This window comes from Cnephaeus nilssonii (assembly GCF_951640355.1).
Source record: "Cnephaeus nilssonii genome assembly, chromosome: 3".
In the NCBI taxonomy this organism is placed as follows: domain Eukaryota; kingdom Metazoa; phylum Chordata; class Mammalia; order Chiroptera; family Vespertilionidae; genus Cnephaeus; species Cnephaeus nilssonii.
The window spans coordinates 96366079-96391551 of NC_137074.1; the positions used below are offsets into that span (position 1 = coordinate 96366079).

At 37.6% G+C, this 25473-nt stretch overlaps 1 protein-coding gene across 1 annotated transcript in view; it reads left to right on the plus strand.

Annotated features, from left to right (window-relative positions):
* The window catches only part of ROBO1 (roundabout guidance receptor 1), a 1264035-nt gene that overhangs the window by 1188790 nt on the left and 49772 nt on the right, over positions 1 to 25473 (plus strand). Inside the window, exons 15-21 of the mRNA XM_079766678.1 lie at positions 6340 to 6461; positions 8215 to 8446; positions 9369 to 9490; positions 13212 to 13383; positions 17777 to 17974; positions 21996 to 22022; positions 23436 to 23478. Of these exons, the coding sequence (XP_079622804.1) occupies positions 6340 to 6461; positions 8215 to 8446; positions 9369 to 9490; positions 13212 to 13383; positions 17777 to 17974; positions 21996 to 22022; positions 23436 to 23478 (916 nt within the window). The remainder of the gene's footprint in view (positions 1 to 6339; positions 6462 to 8214; positions 8447 to 9368; positions 9491 to 13211; positions 13384 to 17776; positions 17975 to 21995; positions 22023 to 23435; positions 23479 to 25473) is intronic.

Genomic DNA, 25473 nt, shown 5'->3' on the forward strand with positions numbered 1-25473 from the left:
GTACTTGTCTTTCTCTGACTGGCTTATTTCACTTAGCAAAATGTTCTCAGGTCCATCCATGTAGTCACAAAGGGTAAAATTTTCTTCCTTTTTATGGTCAAGTAGCATTCCATTGTGTAAATGTACCACAGCTTTCAGGACACACTGCTGTTTATTGTATCCTATGAATAGAAATTATTTTTAGTTTTCAGTGCTCACATTATCTCCCAGTCCCCCTCTCACCTTATTATTTTAATACTTTAATAAGAGTAAACTTATGTATTAGTAAAAGCGGTGAATGTAAATCATCCTGTACCTTTTTTGAAGCATACTATCATTGCAATTAAAATATGGTAGCTCTTATATTAATAAAGAAGGGTACTTTTAGATTATAGTGGCTAGAAATGCAAAATTCTTTTCTCAACTTACAGAGGAATCATAATGTCTCTATGTAACTTATTTGTAGTGATAGAAACAAGCTGTACACAAAAGTACTGAAACACTTCAACTACTTTTTTTCCTGGTTTGGGAGAGGGTCTGCCAGCATGCTGCATGCTTTCTCTTCGCCAGTGAGTATGTAAACAATCTTTTTGGAAGGACTTTTTGTTTCAGAATTCACAGCGAAAGCAAACCAAGTTGTAGAACATGCCCACGTCTGTCTCTTGCTGTGTGAATTCAGCACAACCAGATGCCTGTATTTGCTATCATGAGTCACCTCAACAGGAGCTTTCATATTCTCAGAGCTGCCTAAAGGCATTTTGGGGTTGTCAATGTTAGATGTGCATTTGTAAAGCATGAAGAAACTATGCAGCTGTACAGTGAATTCCTAGTTCTGACCCCAGTGCAGTGAGTGGTCTCTACCTAACAGACTCCAAGTGGAGTTTTGATTGACAACGATATAAATAATTTTGTAATACATTATCTTTATTTGTAAGTGCATATATAGTTAATATTTATCTGAATATGTTTTTTAAAATGTTAATCAACATACCTTTGTACACAAATAGCTATGTCAAGAGGAGGACTAGACATAGCGCAAAAAAGGCATATAACTTTGAAATCAAAGAACTTTTAGTCTCAGCTCTTTAACCTACCAGCTACATGGCCCTGTGCAAGTTAGTCCTGATCTTCAGTTTCCTTTCCTATATAATGAGGCTAAAAATACCTACGCCACAGGATTGAACAAGGATTAAATCCATGAATCAATGTATGATTATACAAGACTCAGATTTTTATTTTATTTTATACCATTACACTTTGTAATTGGACTTGTATTTCTTTCACTGTATGAACTAAAAAGAAAATAAGTTCATAAAATTTACAAATATAAAAAATGAGAAAGCTAGCTAGTGTGCTGAATTAGAGAATCAGAGTTCAATATATGTTGGCAGACTTAAATGATGGGCCAGCACTAACAAGTGGAGCAAATTTAAAAGTCTGGTGCTTGACTTTAGATTTTAAAAATTAGCTGTGGAAGGACAGGCTGAGGACTTGGGACTTAAAGGGAGTTCTTGTGAGTATGTGAGAGGGTGGTGGAGGACAGGCCGACTTCAGTGTTTGAAGTCAATTAAAACACCTATCCGAGCCAACTGAGTGATGTAGTCGCCAAATGAATAAATGTAGTCTTAGCTGGCATTAGCAGAATTATGTCTGGATCAAGTAATCTCCCCTTTCAGTCTGAGCAGGTCAGATCACGAATGGAGTAAGTGTTCCTTTCTGAGCACCACGTGTTCAGGTAGACTTTTAAGAAGAGGAGATTGTTGGTGTGTCTACATGAAGGGTAAAAATCACATATTTGAAAAGAAATCCAAGCATCTTGGATTTAACCCTCAATATTATAATGTTAGAGAAGGCATGATGTTTTTTCATTACATTTAAAGAGATTATCATGTGAAAAAAGATATGCTTATTCTAACTTCAGACAAAAAAACAGGACCAATGAGTTGGGAGTAAAATTGGGAAAGATTTCATTGTGTAATTCTCAGACTGCTTTTGAGATACAATGAAGCCCAGCTGAGGGCCACGCTATATTTTCTATAGCAGGAATCTGGGGAAGAACATGGAAACATATATCTGGGGGGTGCAGAACATGTAAGCAGGAAGGTAAAAGCCAAGGGTAGAGTGAATTCAGAAAAGACGCTGGAAATTGATTCATAGGAGCAAGCATAATTTCTGTAACCATTTCTGCGAAAATGTCATTCCCACTTGTTGGTGCTGGCCCATCATTTAAGTCAAAAGTAAGCGCTGCAAAAATAGAGGGCATGGTTTCCAGTTCAGGAGTCAGGTAGACCCTCGTCACAGTTGGAGTTACAGCCACATCACAGGACAATCAAAATGTCTTCCCAAAGACAAAATCTGACAATGCAAGGAAGACGAGATGAGTAGCTAGCAAGTAGGGGTGGTGGTGGTCATTGCTGGGGGAGGGTAGTTGTTGCCATGTTTCTGCTATTGTTCATCTTCGCATCCTGTCCACACAGTATTCATGATCCTTATTTTTTAAGGAATATGTACAAAAACACCGGATGTGCAGAATAGATATGGGATAGATGATAAGAAACCTTAACCATACATAGCGAAGTGGGCCTGAATACTCTCCCCTCAGAGAGTGTGTATGTTCCCATATTGGGGAAGGAGCTGGATAGAATCATATTGGAGATTTCTTCCAACTGTAATTCTGAATATTGGGAAGGACCATTTACATTATAATATATTTCTTCCAGGTGGCAGAGGAGAACAAGAACAATAATGGACCAATTTGTGAACTTCTCAATATTACCTTATTAGACAATATTTTCCATTTTTGTTTCTCTATTGGGAAATTTTCTAAAATAATATTCTAGACTGCTGTTGTCAAAATGGTTATACTAGGCCAGGAAATTTAGTCATTTCCAATAAGGTATTAATTGACCGGTTTATCTCAAACTAGAGAAATTAAGGATTGCAATTAAATCATAGTAGTTAAACCCTTTAAACGGGTTTATGTACCTGCTTAAAGATACTTCCTACAAGGCAGAAGGATCCCTGAGGATGGAGCTTACATATGGGAGAATATGTTCAGATGCTGAAATAATGTGTCTTTCCCATACACTAAATCATTTTAACTCAACCAATGTTTAATGAGCACACTCTGTATGTAGAGATCCCTGCACTCAAAGAAAGGACTTTACATGCCTTACCAAATGCAGTCCTGAGAAGTGGCTCATCAACGTCACCTTAACATGTGAAGAAGATATGTGAAGTCCCAAAATCTCCGCAGTGGTAGGTAGCTGTAAAGTTGTTGAGTTGGGATGCAAGCCCAAGTCTGTCTTATTCCAAGTAATTTAGTCTTACCCTGGAGATTGGAGAGAGCTGACATTACAGGAGCAAATGAGACAGTAGGGAATGAAATATGCCTGAGATGGAAAACTGACAACCAAGTGCTTTCTATCTATAGGCTGTGATCTTAGGTAGCCTGAGGACCAGTATTAGCCAAAGATATTCTAAGGTAGGATAAAGTATGAAAAACAAAAATCATCTCAGTATTTTTCTAAGTTTATAGTCCCAGTAAATTTGCTGCTATGAACATAGGGGTACATATATTCTTTCTGACTGGTGTTTTGGGTCTCTTAGGATATATTCCTAGAAGTGGAATCACGGGGTCAAATGGAAGTTCCATTTTTAATTTTTTGAGGAAACTCCCTACTGTTTTCCATGGTGAGAAGGACCATTTATTCAGGGTATTATTTATCAGAGTGTTGGACAGGGCTTGGTCAGTCTTCTCTCCCATCTGCCTGTCTTCCCTGGACTCCTTCAAAGATACTCACTAGCCTCATTTTCATCCATGTTTTGCCATCTATACTGTAAGCTCTTTGAAAGTATTTAATCATTCAGAAAAATAAAAATGCTGTGTCTGTTGTTTATGGATGGCAAGTAATCTAGAATATATGTGCTACATACAATATTCTCCGGAGAATTCTGGGATGCAAAACAAAACTTTATTTTCTCCTCTTTTTCACCAGTGTTCTCTTTAGCTATTATAAACAAAGCAAAACATCTGTATTTAGAACATCTCTATAGAAATTGCTATTTTTATTTAATAATAACTTTATTAAGTTTAACAAAACCTTTCCTTCAAGCCATTTTGCTCAATTAAAATTTGACGAAGGAGGCAAGAGCATGCAATGGAGGAAGGAGGGTCTCTTCAATAAATGTTGTTGGAAAAATTGGACAGGTACATGCAAAAAAAATGAAACTAGACCACCAACTTACACCATACACAAGAGTAAACTCAAAATGGATAAAAGACTTAAATGTAAGACGTGAAACCATAAAAATCTTAGGGGAAGCCATAGGCATCAAAATCTCAGGCATCTCACATAACAATGTGTTTATGAATACACCTCCCAGGGCAAAGGAAACAAAAGAGAAAATAAATAAGTAGGACTACATCAAAATAAAAAACTTCTGCACAGCAAAAGAAATCATCAACAAAATGACAAGAGATCCCACTGCATAGGAAAACATATTTGCCAATGATACGTCCAATAAGGGGTTAATTTCCAAAATATACAGGGAACTCATACAACTTAACAAAAGAGAGACAAACAACCCAATTAAAAAATGGGCAAAGGACCTAAGTAGACACATCAATAAAGAGGACAGACCAAAGGTCAAGAGACATGAAAAAATTCTCAGTCACTAATCATCTGAGAGATGCAAATTAAAAGGACACTGAGGTATCACCTCACACCTGTCAGATGGCTATAATCAACAAAGGACAAATGTTGGCGAGGATGTGGGTGGAGAAAAGGCAACCATAGTTCACTGCTGGTGGGAATGCAGACTGGTGCAGCCACGGTGGAGAACAGTATGGTGTTTCCTCGAAAAATTAAAAATGGAACTCCCATTTGACCCAGTGACCCCACTTCTAGCAATATATTTCTAAGAAACCTGAAACACCAATCAGAAAGGATATATGCACCCCTCTGTTCATAGCAGCACAATTTACAAAATCTAAGATTTGGAAACAGCCCAAGTGCCCTTCAGCAGATGAGTGGATAGAAGACAGTGGTACATTTACACAATGGAATAATATGCAGCAATAATAAAAATTAAAAAAACAAAACCTCTTACCATTTGCAACAGTATGGTTGGACCTGGGGAGTATTATGCTTAGGGAAATAAGCCAGTCAGAGAAATACAAGTACCATATGATCTCACTCATATGTGGAATCTAATGAACAAAATAGATCCAGAGACATAGAAGCATTGAACAGACTGTGGTACCTCAGAGGAAAGGCAAGGGAGGTTGGGTGAGTAGGAAGAGATTAGCCAAAAAAACTTGTATGCATATATGCATAACCCATGGACACTGACAATAGGGTGGTGAAAGCCTGGGGTGGGGGGAAGGAGGTGGGCTAGAAGAGCTCAATGGGGGGAAAAAGGGACATATGTTAATACTTTCCACAATAAAGATTAAAAAAAACAATCCTTGTTGGGAAAAAAATGCAGCATAAATGAACACTATTTTTTACTATGTTCTTGGTCTCCTTTCTAAAATGTTGGTGTACTTCAGATTAAAAACTTGTTGTTAAACCTTCTCTGCAGTGGCACTATAATTAAACTAAACCAAACTATCATCAGTTAAATATAAGTACCTTTTTTCATCAGATTTATGCTACTCTACTCTATTCTACCCTATTCTATTCTACCCTATCCTATTCTGTCCTGTCCCATCCTATCCTATCCTATCCTATCCTATCCTATCCTATCCTATCCTATCCTATCCTATCCTATCCTATCCTATTTTACTGGTGGCTTCTGTATTCCTCCATCATAGCCACTAACTTAATCACCTAATTTGGGAGACATCCAGGTTCTTCTTATAAGATGTAAGGTGTCTAACTTCTTTTTTGTGCTTGCTTTTCACTTATTATCTCCATTCTTTACATTACCCACCTATGGTGTTGCAATTTCAGGCTCTTTCTTTCTTACATAGTTAGAGTCACTACAGAAGTTTATAACAAACTGAGTGGGGATTGCACTAACTAGGCTGCTCAATTTCAGAGAAAACAAGCATTACCTGATAAGAGGAGTTCTGAAATACTGCTGCTTGCCACTGTTATCTTTGCCTACCTATATCTACATCTACATCTACATCTATCATCTATCATCTATCATCTATCATCTATGTGCCTCCCTATCCTCCTAATAAAAAGGTCACTTTGTTCCTATTTTATTCTGTATCACAGGTTGGCTTCCCAGTCACAATGATTCTTCTTTTCTGAGAGTTGAAATGAATGAGAGGATTGTTTCACCGAGTTTTCACTCAAATCAGTGACATTGTGTAAGATCTGACACAGTATTCTTGGGTTTTTGCAGATGTTCCCCCAACAAGTCAGGGGGTGGATCACAAGCAGGTCCAGAGGGAACTGGGAGATGTTGTACTGCACCTCCACAACCCAACCATCCTCTCTTCCTCTTCAATCGAAGTTCACTGGACAGTGAGTTGTTGTTGTTGCAGTATTTGATCGTGGTTTTAATATGCAGGTGACCTCTGGGAAATTATTATGTGGAAAAAATACAACAGATAGTTAATTTATATATATACACATATGTTTATATTATATACAAACCCAAGGTCTGTAATGACTGGCCGAAGGCTCGACTGAACATCAGAAGTCAGTCCTGCAGTCAGTGCTGGGTTGCCGACGGGGCTGCGGATCAGGCCCAGAGAGAGGCCCGAAGAGAGAGGCAGGGTCTGATTCGCAGCCTCCATGGCAGCTGTTGATCAGGTGTTGCTTCTCTCTTTCTCTCCGGGCTTCACCAGCAGCCACACCTCTGTTTCTCTCCAGGCCTCCACAGGGGCTGCTGATCAGCCCCACCTCTCTGATCAGGCCCAGAGATAGGTCCAGAGACACTGAGTGGCATAGAAACCGATCAATCAGAACCAAATCTGGGTGAACTGTGATGAGCCAATGGCTGCCTATGAGGCAGAGCTTTTGACGCTAACTGGCATAGAAACCGACCAATCAGAACCAAATTGGCCAGCAGGGAAGGGCAGTTGGGGGTGAGATCAGGCCTGCAGGGGAGGGCATTTGTGGGTGAAATCAGGCCAGCAGGGGAGGGCAGTTAGGGGGGGATCAAGCAGGCAGAAGCAGTTAGGGGCAATCAGGCTGGCAGGGGAGAGCAGTTAGGAGCGAGATCAGGCTGGCAAGGGAGGGCTGTTCGGGGCGAGATCAGGCCGGCAGGGGAGGGCAGTTAGGGGCAATCAGGCAGGCAGGGAGAGGTAGTTAGGGGCGATCAGGCAGGCAGGCAGGTGAGCAGGTAGGAGCCAGTGGTCCCAGATTACAAGAGGGATGTCCGACTGCCCACAGGGATCTGGCCTAAACAGGCAGGCAGACCTACCCCAGGGTCTGATTCACAGCCTCTGTGGCAGCTGTTGATCAGCTGTTGCCTCTCTCTTTCTCTCTGGTCTTCGCCAGCAGCCACGCCTCTGTTTCTCTCCAGGCCTCCACAGGGGCTGCTAATCTTCCCCGCCTCTCTGATCAGGCCCAGAGATAGGCCTGGAGACACTGACTGGCATAGAAAGTGACCAATCAAAACCAAATCTGGGTGAAGGCTGGGCTGAGGGAACCCCCCTCCGTGCACGAATTTCATGCACTGGGCCCCTAGTGTGTGTGTGTGTGTGTGTGTGTGTGTGTGTGTGTGTGTGTGTGTGTGTTGCTCACTCCACCAATAACTTCATAATGTAATCTTTTTATGATGGTATCTGTAAACTGGCTTTAAACAGAGAAAAGTTTATTTTTGTGTATATTATCTATTATGCTGCAATAATGGACTTTATCAGTCTTAGAGGGAAGACACAGAGTGTTAATCATGAAGATAAAACTTGTGATAGGATGATCACATTTTTTAACTTATAAATAGTTCTACATTAAGTATTAATTAGGCTTTAAAAATTAGAAAGTAGATAAACACATTTTTCCTCATCCCCCTGAACACTGAGAGACATCTTTCCAGATATTGTTACAGAAGTTCTTTGATGACTTACATTTCTGCATGAAGTATCAACATTAATACCTAATTTATACATTAAGGTGAAAAATGAAACACATTAAAAAAGATAGTGATCTGTTTTTAGTTTTCTGCTTTGTGTAAATTTGAAAACCACAGAATGAAGCCCAATTTTCATAATTTTCTAATAAACCAACAGAAAGATATTAATGATTACATTTTTATTTGTCATTTTAATAGGTGGACCAACAGTCTCAGTATATTCAAGGATATAAAATTCTTTATCGGCCATCTGGAGCCAACCATGGGGAATCGGAGTGGTTAGTTTTTGAAGTGAGAACGCCAACCAAAAATAGTGTGGTTATCCCTGATCTCAAAAAGGGAGTCAACTATGAAATTAAGGCTCGTCCTTTTTTTAATGAATTTCAAGGAGCAGACAGTGAAATTAAATTTGCTAAAACCCTGGAAGAAGGTAAGTATAATGAAGTGTGTGATTTCTATGTGTTTCACAGTACATTTGTTAGGCTTTTATTAACATGATTGAAAATTTTTTATGTTAATAGTGACATTATTAACTTTCTTTTTATATTGAACATTATATTTTGCTAATAGAATTTGTTTAATTAGAACTATTATAAATTGCTTTAATAGAGGCCTATAGAAAAATGTGCAAATGTGGAACATTGTATTGCTTAATGTCCTATATAGATATATTTAATCGTTCAGAAATAAAATTCACATTTAAAGATGGGAATGTCTTCAATTTGCTTGCCTTTGCATTATTTGCCATTCATTTATTAAATGTTATCTTGAGTAATGACTTGTAAATAAGGTGAGTAATGTCTTGGTTTGCCCAGGACTTTCCAGGGTTAGCATTTTATACTTATGACTCATGTCCCTGGAAACCCTTCAGTTCTAGACAAACTGGTATGATTGGCCACCCTATAACTGGAAATTACAAATTAATATTTATGTAAAGGTCAAAGGTTACATGTCACAACTATTCTCCAGAACATTTCCTAAAATGTCTTTATTACTTTGAATATATAAATGATAGAATATAGTTAATATCATGGATGATGCATTCATCTTCATACTTTTTAAACTCTTTTATAGAGAACATGTGACTAAGGTAGCAGGATAAAAAAATAGGGATTTCCCTTGGAATTTTTGTGGAGATAATCTCTGTAATGTTGGTTATGAAACTTTCACAGTAACAATGCATTAGTAACATTGAGAAATACTTAGTTTGGGATGAGAAGCCTCTTTAAAACATGTGCATATATTGATATAAATTTTATATAGTTATTATTTGACTGTATATTTTAAGTGCCTGTTTTTAATGTCCTCTAATGCCACTGATAATATATTCACTTTTTGAAACAATTTAATAGCACCCAGTGCCCCACCTCAAGGTGTAACTGTATCAAAGAATGATGGAAATGGAACTGCAATTCTTGTTAGTTGGCAGCCTCCTCCAGAAGACACTCAAAATGGAATGGTCCAAGAGTACAAGGTAATCCCTACATAGTAATTTACTGATGGACATCCCTCTTCCCCTACAAAGAAAAGGAAAAGAAACCTTGGTTACATTGTGCATGGATATTTGGCGCCATCTGCTGGTCTGCATACAGTATGTAAAAATTGTTTAAAAACATTTTCCTGTTTATTCAGTAATTGTGGAATACTAATTCTTAAACTATTTGAAAAACATTAATTTAAAAGAGAGAATCTACTTCATCTCATAATATTTAAATTGATGTAATACCACATAAACAACCAATGAAATGCTATTTTTTTTGCCCTAAAAATAACTTAAATATATATTGTATAGGTTGCCCTATAGAATTGTCTGTGGGTTCACATTCTATCAAATATGGTCTTCTTTTTTTTTTTAGTATGTAGGCTTGAAAGCTTACAACTTTGGAACTAAGATAAATATTTACTGTACATGAAAATCATTTTTATCTGTAATCATTGTTTTAGTTTCTAAGCAATATTTCATGTCTCAGAGGAAATTCAAATATAAATTTCTGTATGTTTAAATGAATTTTTTAATGTGATATAGTGTCAAGGGATTTAATCTAATGATTCTGAATAATTACTTTTTCCTGTGAAGTCATCCTCTCTACTCACTGTATTTAGAGAGTTTTATATAAAAATCACTTTGTGAAAATATATATTAAGCATACCAAGGAAGAATAAAAACTAAGTTAGGAACATGGCATTTATCCTATCAATGAATCTGTTTTGTATTATGGGATAGTTAAATGAGTTACGATAAATGAATTAGAATCAGGACAATCACAATAGAAAATATATTTATGTGTATTTTTTCAACACTTATGTAAATACACTACATACTAGAAAAATTTTAAGTAGAAAAAATTTATTTCTCTAGACCCTGCTTAAAATTTCTATGATGCCTGAGTATTTTTCTAATTACTAGTAGATTATCTCATATCTAAATATTTTATACTGTATCTATTGATATGAAACTGATGTTAAGAAGGTAAACACATTTACCTTATACAGGTAATTACATGCTTAACATTAGAATCACTGTAGCTTATTTTTTAAATATAGATGCCTGGCTACCATGCTCAGAAATTCTGATTCCGTAGGTCTAATAGGGCTCTTGCATATATATCTTGGTAGACCTTTCTGAATGTTTATGCTGTGTGCTCTTTGTTAAGGCCCAAATAAAGACAACAAATGTTCTTTGGAGTAGCAAATGATTTGCACAATAACCATATATACTGAGCTTAATTTTAGGTATAATATTTTATTTTTAAATTATTTTTTAAAAATATAAACTGAAAATTTGTGTACTTAAAGGGGCAACTTTCCCAAAGTATTTAAAATACTTAAATACATAAATGCAAATGCTGGATGATGGTAGATAAGTTGTTGTTCTTTCTCAAGACTTTTTGCAAGGAACTTCTTTTTTGGCAAGTGATTACTTAAATATTTTAAATTAGATCTTCTAGGGTAATTGTATCATTAAAATGTAACAGTCTCGACAGTTTCAAGTGCCTTCTTGTGAGTTTCAAGGTTATTTTAATACCGGGAGTGTCAGGATTCTATAGTTCATTCTAGAAAAATAAACTGTTATGAAGACTTTTAAGGATTTAAAATGAGGTGATGTCTCAGCTCTCCAGCAAAATTGTGTAATGTAGGCATTTTCCCCTAAGAGTCAGAACTCATTTCTCTCCTGAAGAAATTCGAAAGAGTGGATTTCACTTAACTTCACGGTCAATTTAAAATAATAAAATGCCTTTCTGAACCTGATTGACTGGTACAAAATCGGTCTGTGGCTTTGGTTCAGCTGCGTAATGTAATTGGGAGGAAAAAATCACAAAGGACTCTTTATTTCCAAATGGTCAGATCCTGGTATAGATTCTGACCATTCGCTGGTGTTATGCATTGAAGCTATATTAAAATAATATTAACTTTCAAAGATAAAGTAAAGGTTAGTACCCTCATGATAGAGGACACTGATATTCTTAGATTTATTTTAAATCCCATTTCCTATTAGACAATAGGCTACTTGAAGCTAATCCCACATCTTGCTTCATAAAGAACATAGGGCATGTTTTACTACTTCATAGATCATTTTCTTATGGAAACTGAATTCATGTACTGTCATGCACCATACTCATATCTTTGGACATTGCCAAAGATTAACCTATGAATAAGTAATCCTTTAGTGTGAAATTCAAATTAAGAATTATAGTCTAGAGCAGAAATCTTTATTTCCTGAAAATAATTTCCTATAACAAATGCCATTATCAAAGTTAATGAGATATATAATAATTTTCTTATAAGAACATTTTTCTTTCATGTCAGATGTTATTCTTTATAATCCAATATTTTATCAAAGACTAATTAATATTCACATTAACTACAAGATCAGTGTGCTAATTTTCTCTCATTGTTAATAGTTATAACATATCATAGGCTGAGTAAAATCCTGGGATGATTCTTATGTTCAGTATATGTGTATATATATATATATATATATATATATATAAACAGTGTATATATATACATACATACATATATATATATATATATATATATATACATACATACATACACACATACATGAATACATACATATCCTCAGGTGAGAATTTTATATATATAAATATATATATAATTCTCACCTGAGGATATGTATTTATTATTTAAGAGAGGGAGAGAAAGAAATACCCATCAGTTGCTTCCCATGCATGCCCCAACCAGCGATTGAACCCTCAACCTTTTGGTGTACAGGACAATGCTCAACCAACTGAGCCACCCAGCTAAGGCTAGTTATATTTTAATAACCATACTTATGTAAGTTAAGGTCTGTCTCTTTTTAAATCACTGCTTCTTGGTTTGGTTTTTGGTTATTTAGAAAAGGCTATAGCACCAGGTGATTTTATCCCAAAGAACTGTTGAAGTAAAGTGCTAGACTTGGAGTTTCTCCCTCATCGTTATTTTGTGACATCTGGTAATCTAGTATCACACCTCGCCCACAGTAGGAGTGCAAATGCTGCATGGTGGTAGATAAGTTATTGTTCTTTATCGGGATGTGCACAGCTTTTTGCTAGGAACTTTTTTTCCCCTGGCAAATGATTTCTTGTTGTTTATTAAAAACACACGTTATCATAGCAACTAGTGTCTTCAAGCAAAAATTTGTAGACTCACTTTATCACAAGATCTCACTCATATGTGGACTCTAATGAACAAAATAAATTATGAACAAAATAGACCCAGAGATATAGGAGCATGGGACAGACTGTCGAATCTTAGAGGGAAGGTAGGGGTGGGTGGGTGGGAAGAGATCAACCAAAGAACTAGTATGCGTAAAACATAACCCGTGGACACAGACAATGCAGTGGTGAAGGTTTGGGGTGGGTGGTGGGGGCGTGCTAGAAGGGGTCTATGGGGAGAAAAGGGGGGATATATATGTAATTCTTTCAACAATAAAAATATTTATAAAAACACTTAAAGGAAAACAATGTATTTGAGAAAGTTTAAAAAGGTCTTGAAGATTCTACTAACACTAGGTTTGCCTAGAAGAGTCTTTTGAGAACTAGATCCTAGGCAAAAATAGACTTCTGAAATTCCCCGCATTAGGTTCATGATAGATCTGAACTCTGACTAGATCTAAAACCACAATACTATGTTGATCTTTGCATTAACTTAAAGAATTTACTAGATTAACATTCACTGTGTCCTTCTGACAGGTTTGGTGTTTGGGCAATGAAACGCGCTACCATATAAACAAAACGGTGGATGGTTCCACACTTTCTGTGGTCATTCCCTCTCTGGTCCCCGGGGTCCGGTACAGTGTGGAGGTGGCCGCCAGCACGGGGGCTGGGCCAGGGGTGAAGAGCGAGCCGCAGTTTATCCAACTAGGTAAGTGCTGGTGCAGATCCCGGTTGAGAGTGTATATCACTCTGTCCTTTGGCCTCTTCTTCTTTTTACTTATTTATTTATTTTTATGTAGGGGAGCCACCATTGTAAGTTGAATAGAATGTGGAATGTGGCAATGCAGCTACAATATAATGGTGTTGGATTTAATATATAGGACAACTAACCTTAAATTTATCCAAGCGCACATTCAATGATTTTCCAAGCAAAACGCTGTCAGTATTCAGTATGATCCTAATCCTGCCCTGTTAAATTTTCTCATCTAGTCAAAAAATACAATTAATTGAGCACCAAAGGTACCTCAGCAAACAAGACACAATGTACACCTTCATGGAAATTGCAATTGTTTGGATTAAAATAAAACAAACTTCCATGTAAAGCTTATACTAGGTATTAGAAGGTTATAGCATTATGCAATTTATATTTACCATTTTTGTCTATTTAAAATTATGATTGCTTTTTATAACAAAATATAGATTGAGATGCCAGAGTACATCGGAATATGTTTATATGCTAATTATTTATCAAGTTAAATGCATGCATTAAAAGTTAGATGAATAGGAAAAAAACTGACAGAATCCTTCATTACAAAAATTCACTATAGAAAATGTGGCATGAACATAAGATACAAATTAGGAAGTGGTTACCAATATAATCTAAAACAAACATCAAAAACAGCCACAAAATACTATTGCAAATGGAAAGGGAAGAGGAGCGGGTCAGATATTAAGAGGCGACATTTAAATTGTGAAAGATGCCGAGAAGTATATGTCAACTTTGTGTTAGATTGTTCCAGATCAGAAGTCAGGCATTAGTAATATTTTGTCAGTTGCTAAATTATGAAAAAGGATCAGATATATGAATCTTTATACTTAACAAATAAGTACATAGTATTTTTGCATGTTGATAATACTGATGATGTCCTAGAAATTATTTCTAAACAAAATTAAGAAACATTTGGCTTTGAATAAACTTTAATGCTGAACATAAGGAACTTTCCATTTGCTTTGGAAAGTTATTGATGTTCCATTGTTAAGACGATGCTAGCTGCTGTAACAGACACACGTGCAGAATTGTGGTTGCATAACACAGTGAAGTCCACCTGAAGCCAAAGGCTGTGGGGAGCGACTCCGTTGCAAACATACATGGCTGAGGAGGCTTCCAAGGTTCACCCTGGTGAGCAGAAAGGAAGTGTTGAAACACAGTTCGTGGGAGGGTGTAATGGTGCAGGTCTGGAGATGGTGCCCGTGGCTGCTGCCCAAAACTCAGCCACGTGATTCCTAATAGATGAATGGGAACATCACAAAAAGAAAGCACTGGCTAGGAACTACCTCTCAACAACTCCAGTCTGTGGGAGTCCCATTCCCGCCTTTAGTGGATGGCTTGCTGCCTGCCACAGCCATGGGCCAGAATTTGCTTTTTGGGTTGCCTTTTACACTTTGCACATTTGAAAACAGTGCTGATATATAAAACTTTTGTGAAAATAGCTTCATGATGTATTTCTGGTTCATTTATTGCAAAACTACAGTGTTATCCTACCTAATAATAGAGTAATATGCAAATTGACCATACCTTCGCTACACCCACAAGCCACGCCCACCAGGAAACTGTCGCAGGGACGTTGGGGTGCGGCGGAGCCCAAGGCTGGGAAAGTCTCTGGCGGAGGCTTTCCCGGCCTTGGGCACCAGCGGGGAGCCTGTACGGATCACAGGCAATGACCAGGGGGTCGGCTCCTACTATCCGTAGCAGGGACGCTGGGGTGCAGCAGAGCCCAAGGCCGCCGCTCGGGGCCAAGCCCTGACCCTGAAAGAAGGCAGAAGGCGGTGGCCACAGCCAAGGCCTGGGCCCCAGTGCCGGCAGAAAACTGGTGCAGGCAGCCAGGTGAATGAAGGTCTATTGCACGAATCTTCGTGCAAACGGGCTGCTAGTATAAGATATGAGGGAAAACAGTTTAAACATGGACTTTTTTTACTCTAACAGTTGCCCAGATTTATGAAATATCAGTATTAACGTATTAACATTGAAGTTATAAGTTACATTGTGATAACCCTATACATTGTTGTTGTCATTTACCTATTTTGATAACATATGACTTGTAGTCCTGGGTTTTCAAAGATGAATTGGAATTTTATTTTTAAGATTTAAATCACAGGATTTAAGGGACAAATGGTTTGCTTGAAATTGTAAATGCGCTCGCTCCAGGTTTTTTTCCGAATCTCAGTATAGCCTCAGCTGCCGTGAGACAAAGACTGGGAGGGAGAGCGGCTGTTTTAATCCACTAGTCACACCGCATTGTATTCTGTTAAGCCCATCTGGCTGCCTGCGTGGAACCTCTCCTGGCTGTCTCCGTTAAACCCGCAGCTACCCGCCTTAACCTTGCACCCATAGCCATGGAATCCACAGGCCCAGCACACACTAAGGGCGTGTTAGGAAGAAAGACTAGGTCTGCTTGGCGAACCTGCAGAAGATGAAGCGCTCTTAGGGTAACCATAGATAAAAGGGTCTGAAACGTGAAATAAAACTTTCAGTCCACAGACAGTTGAAGGCAGGTAACTGCTTGTGAAAATAGGTTTTTCAGCCTTGACCCTCCATAGGATAAAATCTGAAATTCTGTTCAAGAGAGAAAAACAAATAAAAACCACACACACACGTGTAAGTAGCAATGTAGCCATTTTACACAGAAGCCGCGGCTATTTTCCAAAGGCTGTTTTTCTTATTCATTGAATGCTGCTGCTTTTTCCGACCGTGTCTGATTGGAATGCAGTATATGTAATAAGGAAAGGTACCCTGTAGGATTTACTTTTCTGTTGGAGAAATGTTACTCAGATATGGTGAGTTATACCAATTATTTTTCTGAACAACAAAAATGGAGGGATGGGACCAATGTTTCTCTTTTAAAGCAGGCTGCAATAGCAGAAGATTTTCAGAGTCAAATGATATAACAATCGTAAGAAAGCCCCATCGTAGAGAAGCGGGCAGACACCTTCTTGCTTCACCAGATGTTGTGGGGGGAGAACATTCACACTGCAGACCGAGTGGGGACTCTGCCCACTGGCCGCCCTCCAGCCTGGCCGCAGTCGGGGCCCGCAGCGTAGGGTATTGCTTTGATGACAGAGCAACAGCTTCCGGTTTTCTGCAGAATTCCGGACGGCTCTGTGTGCCGATGAAATGGTGGGCTCGAAAAATTAATATCTTAGTAGGTTTAAACATAAAGAGAAAATAAGTAAATTTTAATAGCCATAAATTTCATCCATTTTTAATTTTTTAATCAAAATAGCTGTCAGAAAACATAAGCCTATTTGATTTATAAAACATGATCATTCCTGTCCATATTTAGTGTTCCTATATCTATTCCTTATGGTGGTTAGTATTTCAAAGGAAAGATTATTTATAGTTTGTTCAGTGGTAGCATTATCTTCATTTATCATTGCTTTTTAATAATCCTGAATTTTATAGGCCCCTTCTGAACATAGGTTCACATAATGTGTTGCTAAGACAGTTAAGAGTCAGAATATAGTCTGTGGGGGTGGGGGTGGGGGGTGTGGGTGGCGATGGGAAAGATGAAAGACACAGCATGTATTTTTTTTTTTTCAAATTCTACCTTATACAGGAAATAAAATGTAATTACTTACCTTTTTTTAGAACGTATAATTGAGGGTTCCTATGAAAGTCTGAGAAAGTATATCTTTTTTATACTTACTTATTGGGGACCCCTTATTTGTATACTTGTGTAGAGTATTTCATTTTTTACAATTGTACTTTTGTGTTTACCTCAGCACTTTCCTGTGAAACTTAATCTAAGCAATGAGCTACGGAGTTTTCTGGAGTAAAAAAAAAAAAAAGGAAATTGTGTGCCATTGCCTTTGTTTCAAAATAAATTCCATAAAATTATATCATATCTGTTTTGAATTAAAATAAATAAAACAAATATAGTTTTGCTGAAAATCTCATGAACTATTTTTTTAAATAGAATCCAACATTGTTGTTGTTTTTAAAATATATTTTATTGATTTTTTTTTTTTACAGAGAGAATAAGGGAGAGGGATAGAGAGTTAGAAACATCGATGGGAGAGAAACATCGATCAGCTGCCTCCTGCACACTCCCTACTGGGTATGTGCCCGCAACCAAAGTACATGCCCTTCACCGGAATCGAACCTGGGACCCTTGAGTCCGCAGGCCGACGCTCTATCCACTGAGCCAAACCGGTTAGGGCCTCATGAACTATTTTAACTAAAAATGCTGGAGTTGCGCATTAAGAAACGGAAGCTATTGTCCAAACATGAACAAAATAATGATGGCAGTTTTATATTATGTAAGTTACGAGTTCATTATCTTACTGAGATTTAAACCCAAATTAATCTGAAGATGGCTTTTCAGATTCTCATGGCAACCCGGTGTCACCCGAGGACCAGGTGAGCCTCGCCCAGCAGATCTCCGACGTGGTGAAGCAGCCCGCGTTCATCGCGGGCCTGGGGGCGGCCTGCTGGGTCATCCTCATGGTCTTCAGCATCTGGCTCTACCGGCACCGCAAGAAGAGAAATGGGCTGACCAGTACCTACGCGGGTATCAGGAAAGGTACTAGCTTTCCTAAGGTTTTTGTATTTTACTGTGTTGACATAACTCTTGTCTTCATATGTGACTGCAAATTATGTATTTATATATATATCCTTATTACGTCATTTTTAATACATCAGGATTTTCAATAGTGCTTTTATTTTATCGTGATGTCTGCATGTTAACTCCTGCTGAGCAGCAACGCTACATATAGGGCTAATCAGTTCCAGGCCCAGTTGCCGTAAAATGTATTTCTCCCAGGTAGGTCTGCCTGGGTGTTCTCCCATCCCCTGGTTCTCTCAGGGAATGACATTTTTGCTTTATACTCCCAAGGAAACGTTTTAATCTCCTGGCCACAGAAGTTATAAATACAGGCTTTGAACGCTCTCACACAGCTTTAAGGTGGCGTTGTTGCCTTTGTGAAGCTCAAGAGGTTACTTGTAAAACCATTATTTTTATGGTTGTTTCTGATTATTTATAAAATAGTCATTTCTTGTGAATATGGAATACGTGACTGAATGAGGCCCTTCAGGCTGCAGAGAGAGGAGGTGCAGTACTTTTTCATTGTTATATTTAAAGGTGCAGATTTGACTGTGTATAGGCTGTTAATTAGTGAGGGTGATTTTGTTACAAATACGTTTACAGTTTTAAAAGATCAAGTTTACTTGCCTGCTATTGTTTATAATTTTGTGGATGAATCATATATGTGGCGCAGACACCTTTGCCACATATCCTTAAATTCTGCAGATTGAGAATTTAGGTTTTATTCTCTGAGGAGATTTGATAACGCTGCCGGACATAGAATTCTCCCCCACCCCCAATATATTCATCAGTTCTGGGCCTCAGACATGGGCTATGGCTGGGATGACTCCAGGTCCCAGTTCTCAGGGATGGTGCCAATTTATGTCTTTAGTGCAACTAAATTTTTACAGTGCCCCTGTTGCTCTCAAAATGGCCCTGGTTTGGATGACAAATTATGCCTTCACCCTAGGTTTCGGGCCTTTACTTAATTTAAGACAACACTTTTGCTTTGCAGCAATGCAAATTTAAAGAGAATTACCAAAGACACAATCCTTCCCCTACCATCACCAACCTTAAAAGAATAAAATGTCTGCATATTTCCTAGGTGATCATTTCCTGCATGCGTTGGCCAAGTCATTTCTCTGACCAATTAAATGGCAAAGTAAGGATTTGCAGTGCTAGTTAGAATGTCCCTATCCACTTATAAACAGTCCGGAAGAGCAGTCTGAGATGTTTGTACGGCCCGTCACTGAGGGGCTTGGCAAGAAAGAGTCAGCACGAATGCATCACCCACGCTGTAAAATGCGTCAACATGCGTCTTGCCTGGGGCTGCACAGCAATCTCGTCATGTGCATACCTTTGCCTTGGCATTATCATCCCCAAGTGTTTTCTGGATATGTGTGCACGCTGGAGATGAAGCAAAATGTCAGTATCCCTTTTATGAAATGGAAAAAATGAGGGCTTAGATGTTCCCACAAGGAGCACTGGTGCTCATTTCTGTACAAAGTAGAACAATATCAGGCACATGTGTTACCATAAAAAGCCTGCGACTGAAAACAATGCAGGGAACGGTTTGCAGTGTCTGCATTGTGGAGCCGGGAAGGAGCAGAGTAGAGTGTTGTGTGTGTGTGTTGGGGGGGAGGGGGTGTGATATCTGATTTGAATGAAGAAACGTGACTAATTAACATATAGATGTAGAGTCTCTTGAATTCTCCAGGAATCCTGTATTTCTTATTGCAATAGAGTGCTATAGCTGTGTAGTTACAGCAATTTAATGTTTTGTATTGTCTTGAAATCTAAATATGTGACATGAAAAGCTTTCTTCCTGAAATGTTTCTTTTCCTGTACTAATGTTCTTTATGCATGCTGGCAAATGCCTATATGCTCTTCCTGCAAAACCTATTAAACTAATGTCATTGTCCTTTTAACTAGCAGAACTCATAGAACATAATTACAAATGTAATTGGTGAGCATTTGATTCTGCTTTCCTCATTTTGCCTTGTCGGCACTTTTTCATAATTCTATTTCTATGCAATTAAAAAAAGGTGCCTCCTGAAATCTTAAACTATCTATGTCAGAAACAATGTTGGTAATTATACGAAGAAAGGAAGTGAAGTATTTCAAAGAAATAAATGTAAAAGAGCCTATTGGCTTATAAACCATCAATTCAGAGTGTGACTGGAAATTAGGGAGCTCTCTCCCCCCGCCCTGCGCCCCTCCACACGCACACATACATTTATCTGTAGGCATTTCCTCTGCGGTAACACTCAGCACCCCATCCACATTCATATCGTGCCATCACTGGGCAAAAAGAATGTACTGTGTTATTGGAAGCTTTGAGAATTAAGTTGTTCTTTGGTGAATATGTTGTTAAAATTTCACTTATAGACCAACCTCTTTACAGCTCTTCTTCAGTTCCTTAAACCAGGGCTCGCAGTTAGCTAGGCATACTAACAAGGACCTTTCATATTTTCCCTATGTCCTTGTTATAGCAAATTAATGTTCGGGCACTCTATTCTTGCTTGAATAGCTTTACTTTCTCATGTACCTTTTGTTTTGTTTTTTAATGGAGACTTGCTACTATGGCTCTGAATTTTTTATTGTAGCTAAATTACATTGACTCTCTGACAAGACCCATCTGAAAGAAAACAATAGATTCTTAAAACAGGGGTTATCATGCTGCAGATGAAGGCCAGTGTATAAACTGGGTTCATAGCATTAAGGTTTTTGTTTTCATTCTTTCTAGTATGCCCAGAGATAGAATGATTTGGTAAGAAGTGACAGTTGTAAAGGAGGGTGTAGCATTCCAGTTTGCATCCCCAAATGCTCAAATCCTAAAGTCAATTGCTTGGAGATGTTCCAATGTGAAGTGGACAATACATTTTTGGCAGCTTTTTTATCCACAATAGCTAACCAATATTATAGTGTGTGTATTTAAGGATTTCGTAAAAGCAAACTTTAGTCTTCATGGAGTAAGGTAGATTTCCTTGCTTTCCTCACCAGGGCAGTGTGAAGAGTTTAGAAAATAAGTCATCCTCTATGAAATATCGTGGAAATAGCAATAGTGTTACCCGACACCGAGGAATGGGAGTGGATAGGAAAATGGGGGCAGCCAGGCTGCTACTTTTGAGGGCTGCAGTTCCATTTCAGGCATTATTGATTAGATTAAGATTTATAGCTGCAGAGAGCGAAGGTTTTCAGAGGGGTGTTATTGTTCTATTGTTTAGCTTCCAGAGTGTGGCATTAAAAAATAAATGCTCAGCTTACTCCTAGAAAGCTTCTAAACACAAACTAAAATAGGAAAATTAAAGTTTAAAACTCCCCATTTCTTCTGTCTATTCACAAATTTCTATGATAAATAGGTAGCATTACACTGTTTATATAATAAGGTGTCAGGCATTACTTGGCATTGAAATAGTTCAATTTTAATGCTTCTCTTTATTCCAGTCCTTCCTTCCTTCCTTCCTTCCTTCCTTCCTTCCTTCCTTCCTTCCTTCCTTCCTTCCTTCCTTCCTTCTTTTATTCCTTCCTTCCTTTCGTGCTTTCTCTCTTCTCCCCTCACTCTTTGTCTCTGTCTCTTAATGATGAATACTTAAGAGCCTATTAGTCCACTTTAATAAGCATTTACTTTCAGATTTCTAGATAAGGTTGAAGCGAGACCCCATCATGCTTGTTTAAGAATCCATCATCCACTGTTTGGAAATGATTTATAGTAGAGGGGTCCTGTTTGTACTAAAGCCATGAGCTGAATCTGTTACCAAATGCAGGGTCATTCACAGGCTAACCCAGCACAATTCCCCTCCGTGCTAGAATGCCAGACACTTCAAAATGGTACCTGTAGAGACAAGTTCTCTCTTTAACCTCAGATTCCGTTTTGTTCATATATCAGAATGTCAGAGCTGCTGGCTTAGTTATTTACATTTGTCTTATGTTCAGCTGTCTGCTTGATTTATACTAATGTGATATGTTCCCTTTCTCTCTTCAGCTTAATAACGGGTTTATATTTTGTTTTGATTTTCAGTCCCGTCTTTTACCTTCACACCAACAGGTATATATTTGCACTTACCCTCCTCCTTTCCTTTGTTAGTTCAGCATGTGTTGTACTATTGTGTTTCTGTTTTTATTTCATTTTCTGCAGTAAGTTGGGGGAGAGGGCTTAAATGGAATACAATACTTCATTTACTCATGTCAGGCATGCATTTGAAGCAGAAATGGTTGGTGTTGCTTTTCATGCATTTAATGCAGTTATTTATTCATATTGCACACTGCACATTAGCCTTATATGCATGTGTTTCACTAGATAGACACACTGTAGCTACCCTCGGCATGATTTAACATGTTAATGATCTTATTGATTATTTCATACTTGGCAGTACATTTTTTTCCTTAACGTAAGCTTTCAGGTTTTCCAACAAAAATGCCTCTCCCTTTCAATTCTCTGTCCATAGAATCAACGTTCTTGAAGGTAACCAAAATATCCAGCACACCTGAAGATAAAACTTTTCATTTTCCCTAAGTCAGAATCCTGATGTTCTGTTTTCTTCCGTTTCTTTCAAAGTGGGTCCTCCACTCTCACATCACCTCCAGTGAGAGATGTACCTGGAGCCTAGCCTCCTCGTTGCTAATCCAGTTACTGTAATCACTGGGAGCAGTTATCTCTCCTCTGCAGACTCCCGGTTTGGAGTTCTTCTAAGTAGCAGAATTTGGCAGCTCTTAGAAACACATTTCTTCTTAGAAAATGTGTCTGTAGCTACGGAAAAGCTAATCTCCTTAACCATTTGCCTATGTGCGAATCTTGTTTTGTTGTGGCTAGATTTTTATACCCATAACTTATTAAGCTGAGAATGCTTTCAAGAACATTAAAATATATGTTTGCTATATATATACATGCCTGATGAAAATATAATGAGAAGAGCTTCTAGAAGCCACAATAAGGAAAACATTGCATTCATTGATAGTCACAGCGTGGCCTATATACATCTTTGTGTGTGGAGAGAGAGAGAAGGGTTATTTAAACATTTCTCTTTGTCTTACTGTTACTCATACTTCTGGGAAAAATAGCCTAGTAGGGATTTTCCGCTCAATTTAATATTTCACTTAAATAAATTTATGAAATGATAAGATATAATAATAAAATGAAAATATAAATCTATGGGAATTCGACTGTACAAATGTATGACAGTGGTATTTAATAAGAGTGTACGGACTTTTGCTTAGTTCTCAACCTTGTGGGTATATTGATAAGAATAACTTATATTTAATTCTATACAATGTTGTAAAAAATACTACTTGAATCAGAAATCTGCTAATTCCTGTGATGATTTTTGTGTTGTTTCTAAGTAGAAAGGGAGAATGCATTCCATTTTAGAAAGATGCTCCTGAATGTACTAGCTTTTGATATACAAATATAAACATGTCTATTAATTTTTCTTTCTTTCTTTCTTTTTTGGTAACATTCTAGTAACTTATCAGAGAGGAGGCGAAGCTGTGAGCAGTGGAGGGAGGTAACTATCTTGCTTGTTTTGTAGATACTAAGAGGAATTCCAGATATTTCTTCTTGTCTTCCTTAATGACATCGCTATCTTTGCTTAAAAGAGTTAAATTGAAGGTGAAATCTGTTCAAATCTTTCAGAAATACTCCACTCCGATGTGCTGTGACACCAGATAGTTTACACACAAATGCAGTTCCTGATTAGAGCTGTTGCATCAAAATCAGTGACCACCAGAGGGAGAACTTGAACCGGGAAAGACAGACTTGCTGATTTAGCAGATGATTAAAAGGACTTAGAGTAATCAAGTGATGGCATTTATGAAGATTAAGAAATATAACTAGTTAACAGATACTATCAAACAAAAAGTGTTCATTTAAACCCTGCTGAAAACAGCATTTGCTCATAAGTTGTAGGTTATGTTTGCTTTTTGTTCTTGTTATGAATTCAGCCTAGTTCAGCTGTCCATTTGCAGGGAAATATGGTGAAATAAAAGAAGAAATCTAGGTAGCTTATTAACACAGAGCTTTCTTTTCTATAATAAAAATGAACCTCAATCCTATGTTTATGAATTTTTTGTTATTATTCAGTGAACTTTAATATATTCACAGGGAAATTAAAAATTGAGGTGAGAGGTGGCTTAAAGAGGATGAAATAATATATATGTTATATGAGCCATACTTCAGGATTTCCTACAATAAGATTATTTCTTTTTCAAAAACAGTGACATCTTGCTTTAGGTATAAGAAAAAAAATCTTCCAACAAAAACCATTTTATGATTCAAGTTTAATTAATTTATTGGTTGTCGTGCTCTGTACAGATGGGTAATGTGACTGCTCCTGAAAAAGACAAAATGAGTAAGATATTGCTCCTGAAATCGAGGAACGTATGTCTGATACAAAATCACTGAATTCGTACACGACAAAGTGATTTAAATGAAAATTTTGATAACCTTTAACCAATGCAGTACAAATACGGCAACAAGCACTACTAGCTACTGCTACAGCTTCCTGTTTGCATACCTGTCAAACAAAGCCAGCCACTGGAAGATCCAAAAGCGAGGGAGGTCTTCATAAGAATAAATCCACTTGATTCAGGAATTAAACCAGAGCATGTTTTTGCATCTAGGGGATTTCCATCTAAATCATAGCCCAGACATTCATGAAACAGCCTCTGACATAAGAACATTCTCATGATGAAATCTGGAATGCCTGACTATATAACCACCTCTCTACCTGTGTATATTTATGACTTCAGACTTCAGTTTTCTCATTAATCAAAGCATATTAAAACGCTTATTGAGCAGCTTCTATATTCTCTGCACAAGCCCCTGCATGAGCACAGGCACAGAGGAGGACATGCAACGCACACACATGCACAGTGTAAGTCTGGTTTCTGCTGTAAATGAATTAACAACCTAAATAGACCAAGTTATCAAATCAGAATAATGGCAGGAGCCCATAGCTACCAAATGCTAGTTTCTGTGGCAGGGCTGAAAATTTACAAAGTTTATGAAATATTTTTCTATTTGGAAAGATCACTAATAACCATGCAAAATTAACTTTTTAAATCTAAAAATAGAATAGCAATAAAACCGGTTTATTTCAAATACCAAATAAAAATCACCTTTATACCACATGAAATGATAAAAGATGCTGAAATGTTACAGAGAGAGCAGCTAAATAAATATATTAGAGTCCGTGCTCAAAATGACAGTTTTATGTACACATGCACACGATTTTAAATTTATTTATTAATCAAACATATTTATTGACTACCCAACATGTAACTTGGCACTGTTCTAGTCACTTGAGATATATCAGTGAACAAAGTCAGTAAAGATTCCTGTCTGTGTGCACCTAAGTTTAGTGGGGGAGATAGAAGATAAATAATAAACACTTAAAAAATCACACTTTATAATACAGTAGGTCCTCGGGTTACGTGGGAGACCCATCCCTACAGCGCGACGTAACGGTTTTCGCCGTGAGTCGGAACCCACCTACATAAGC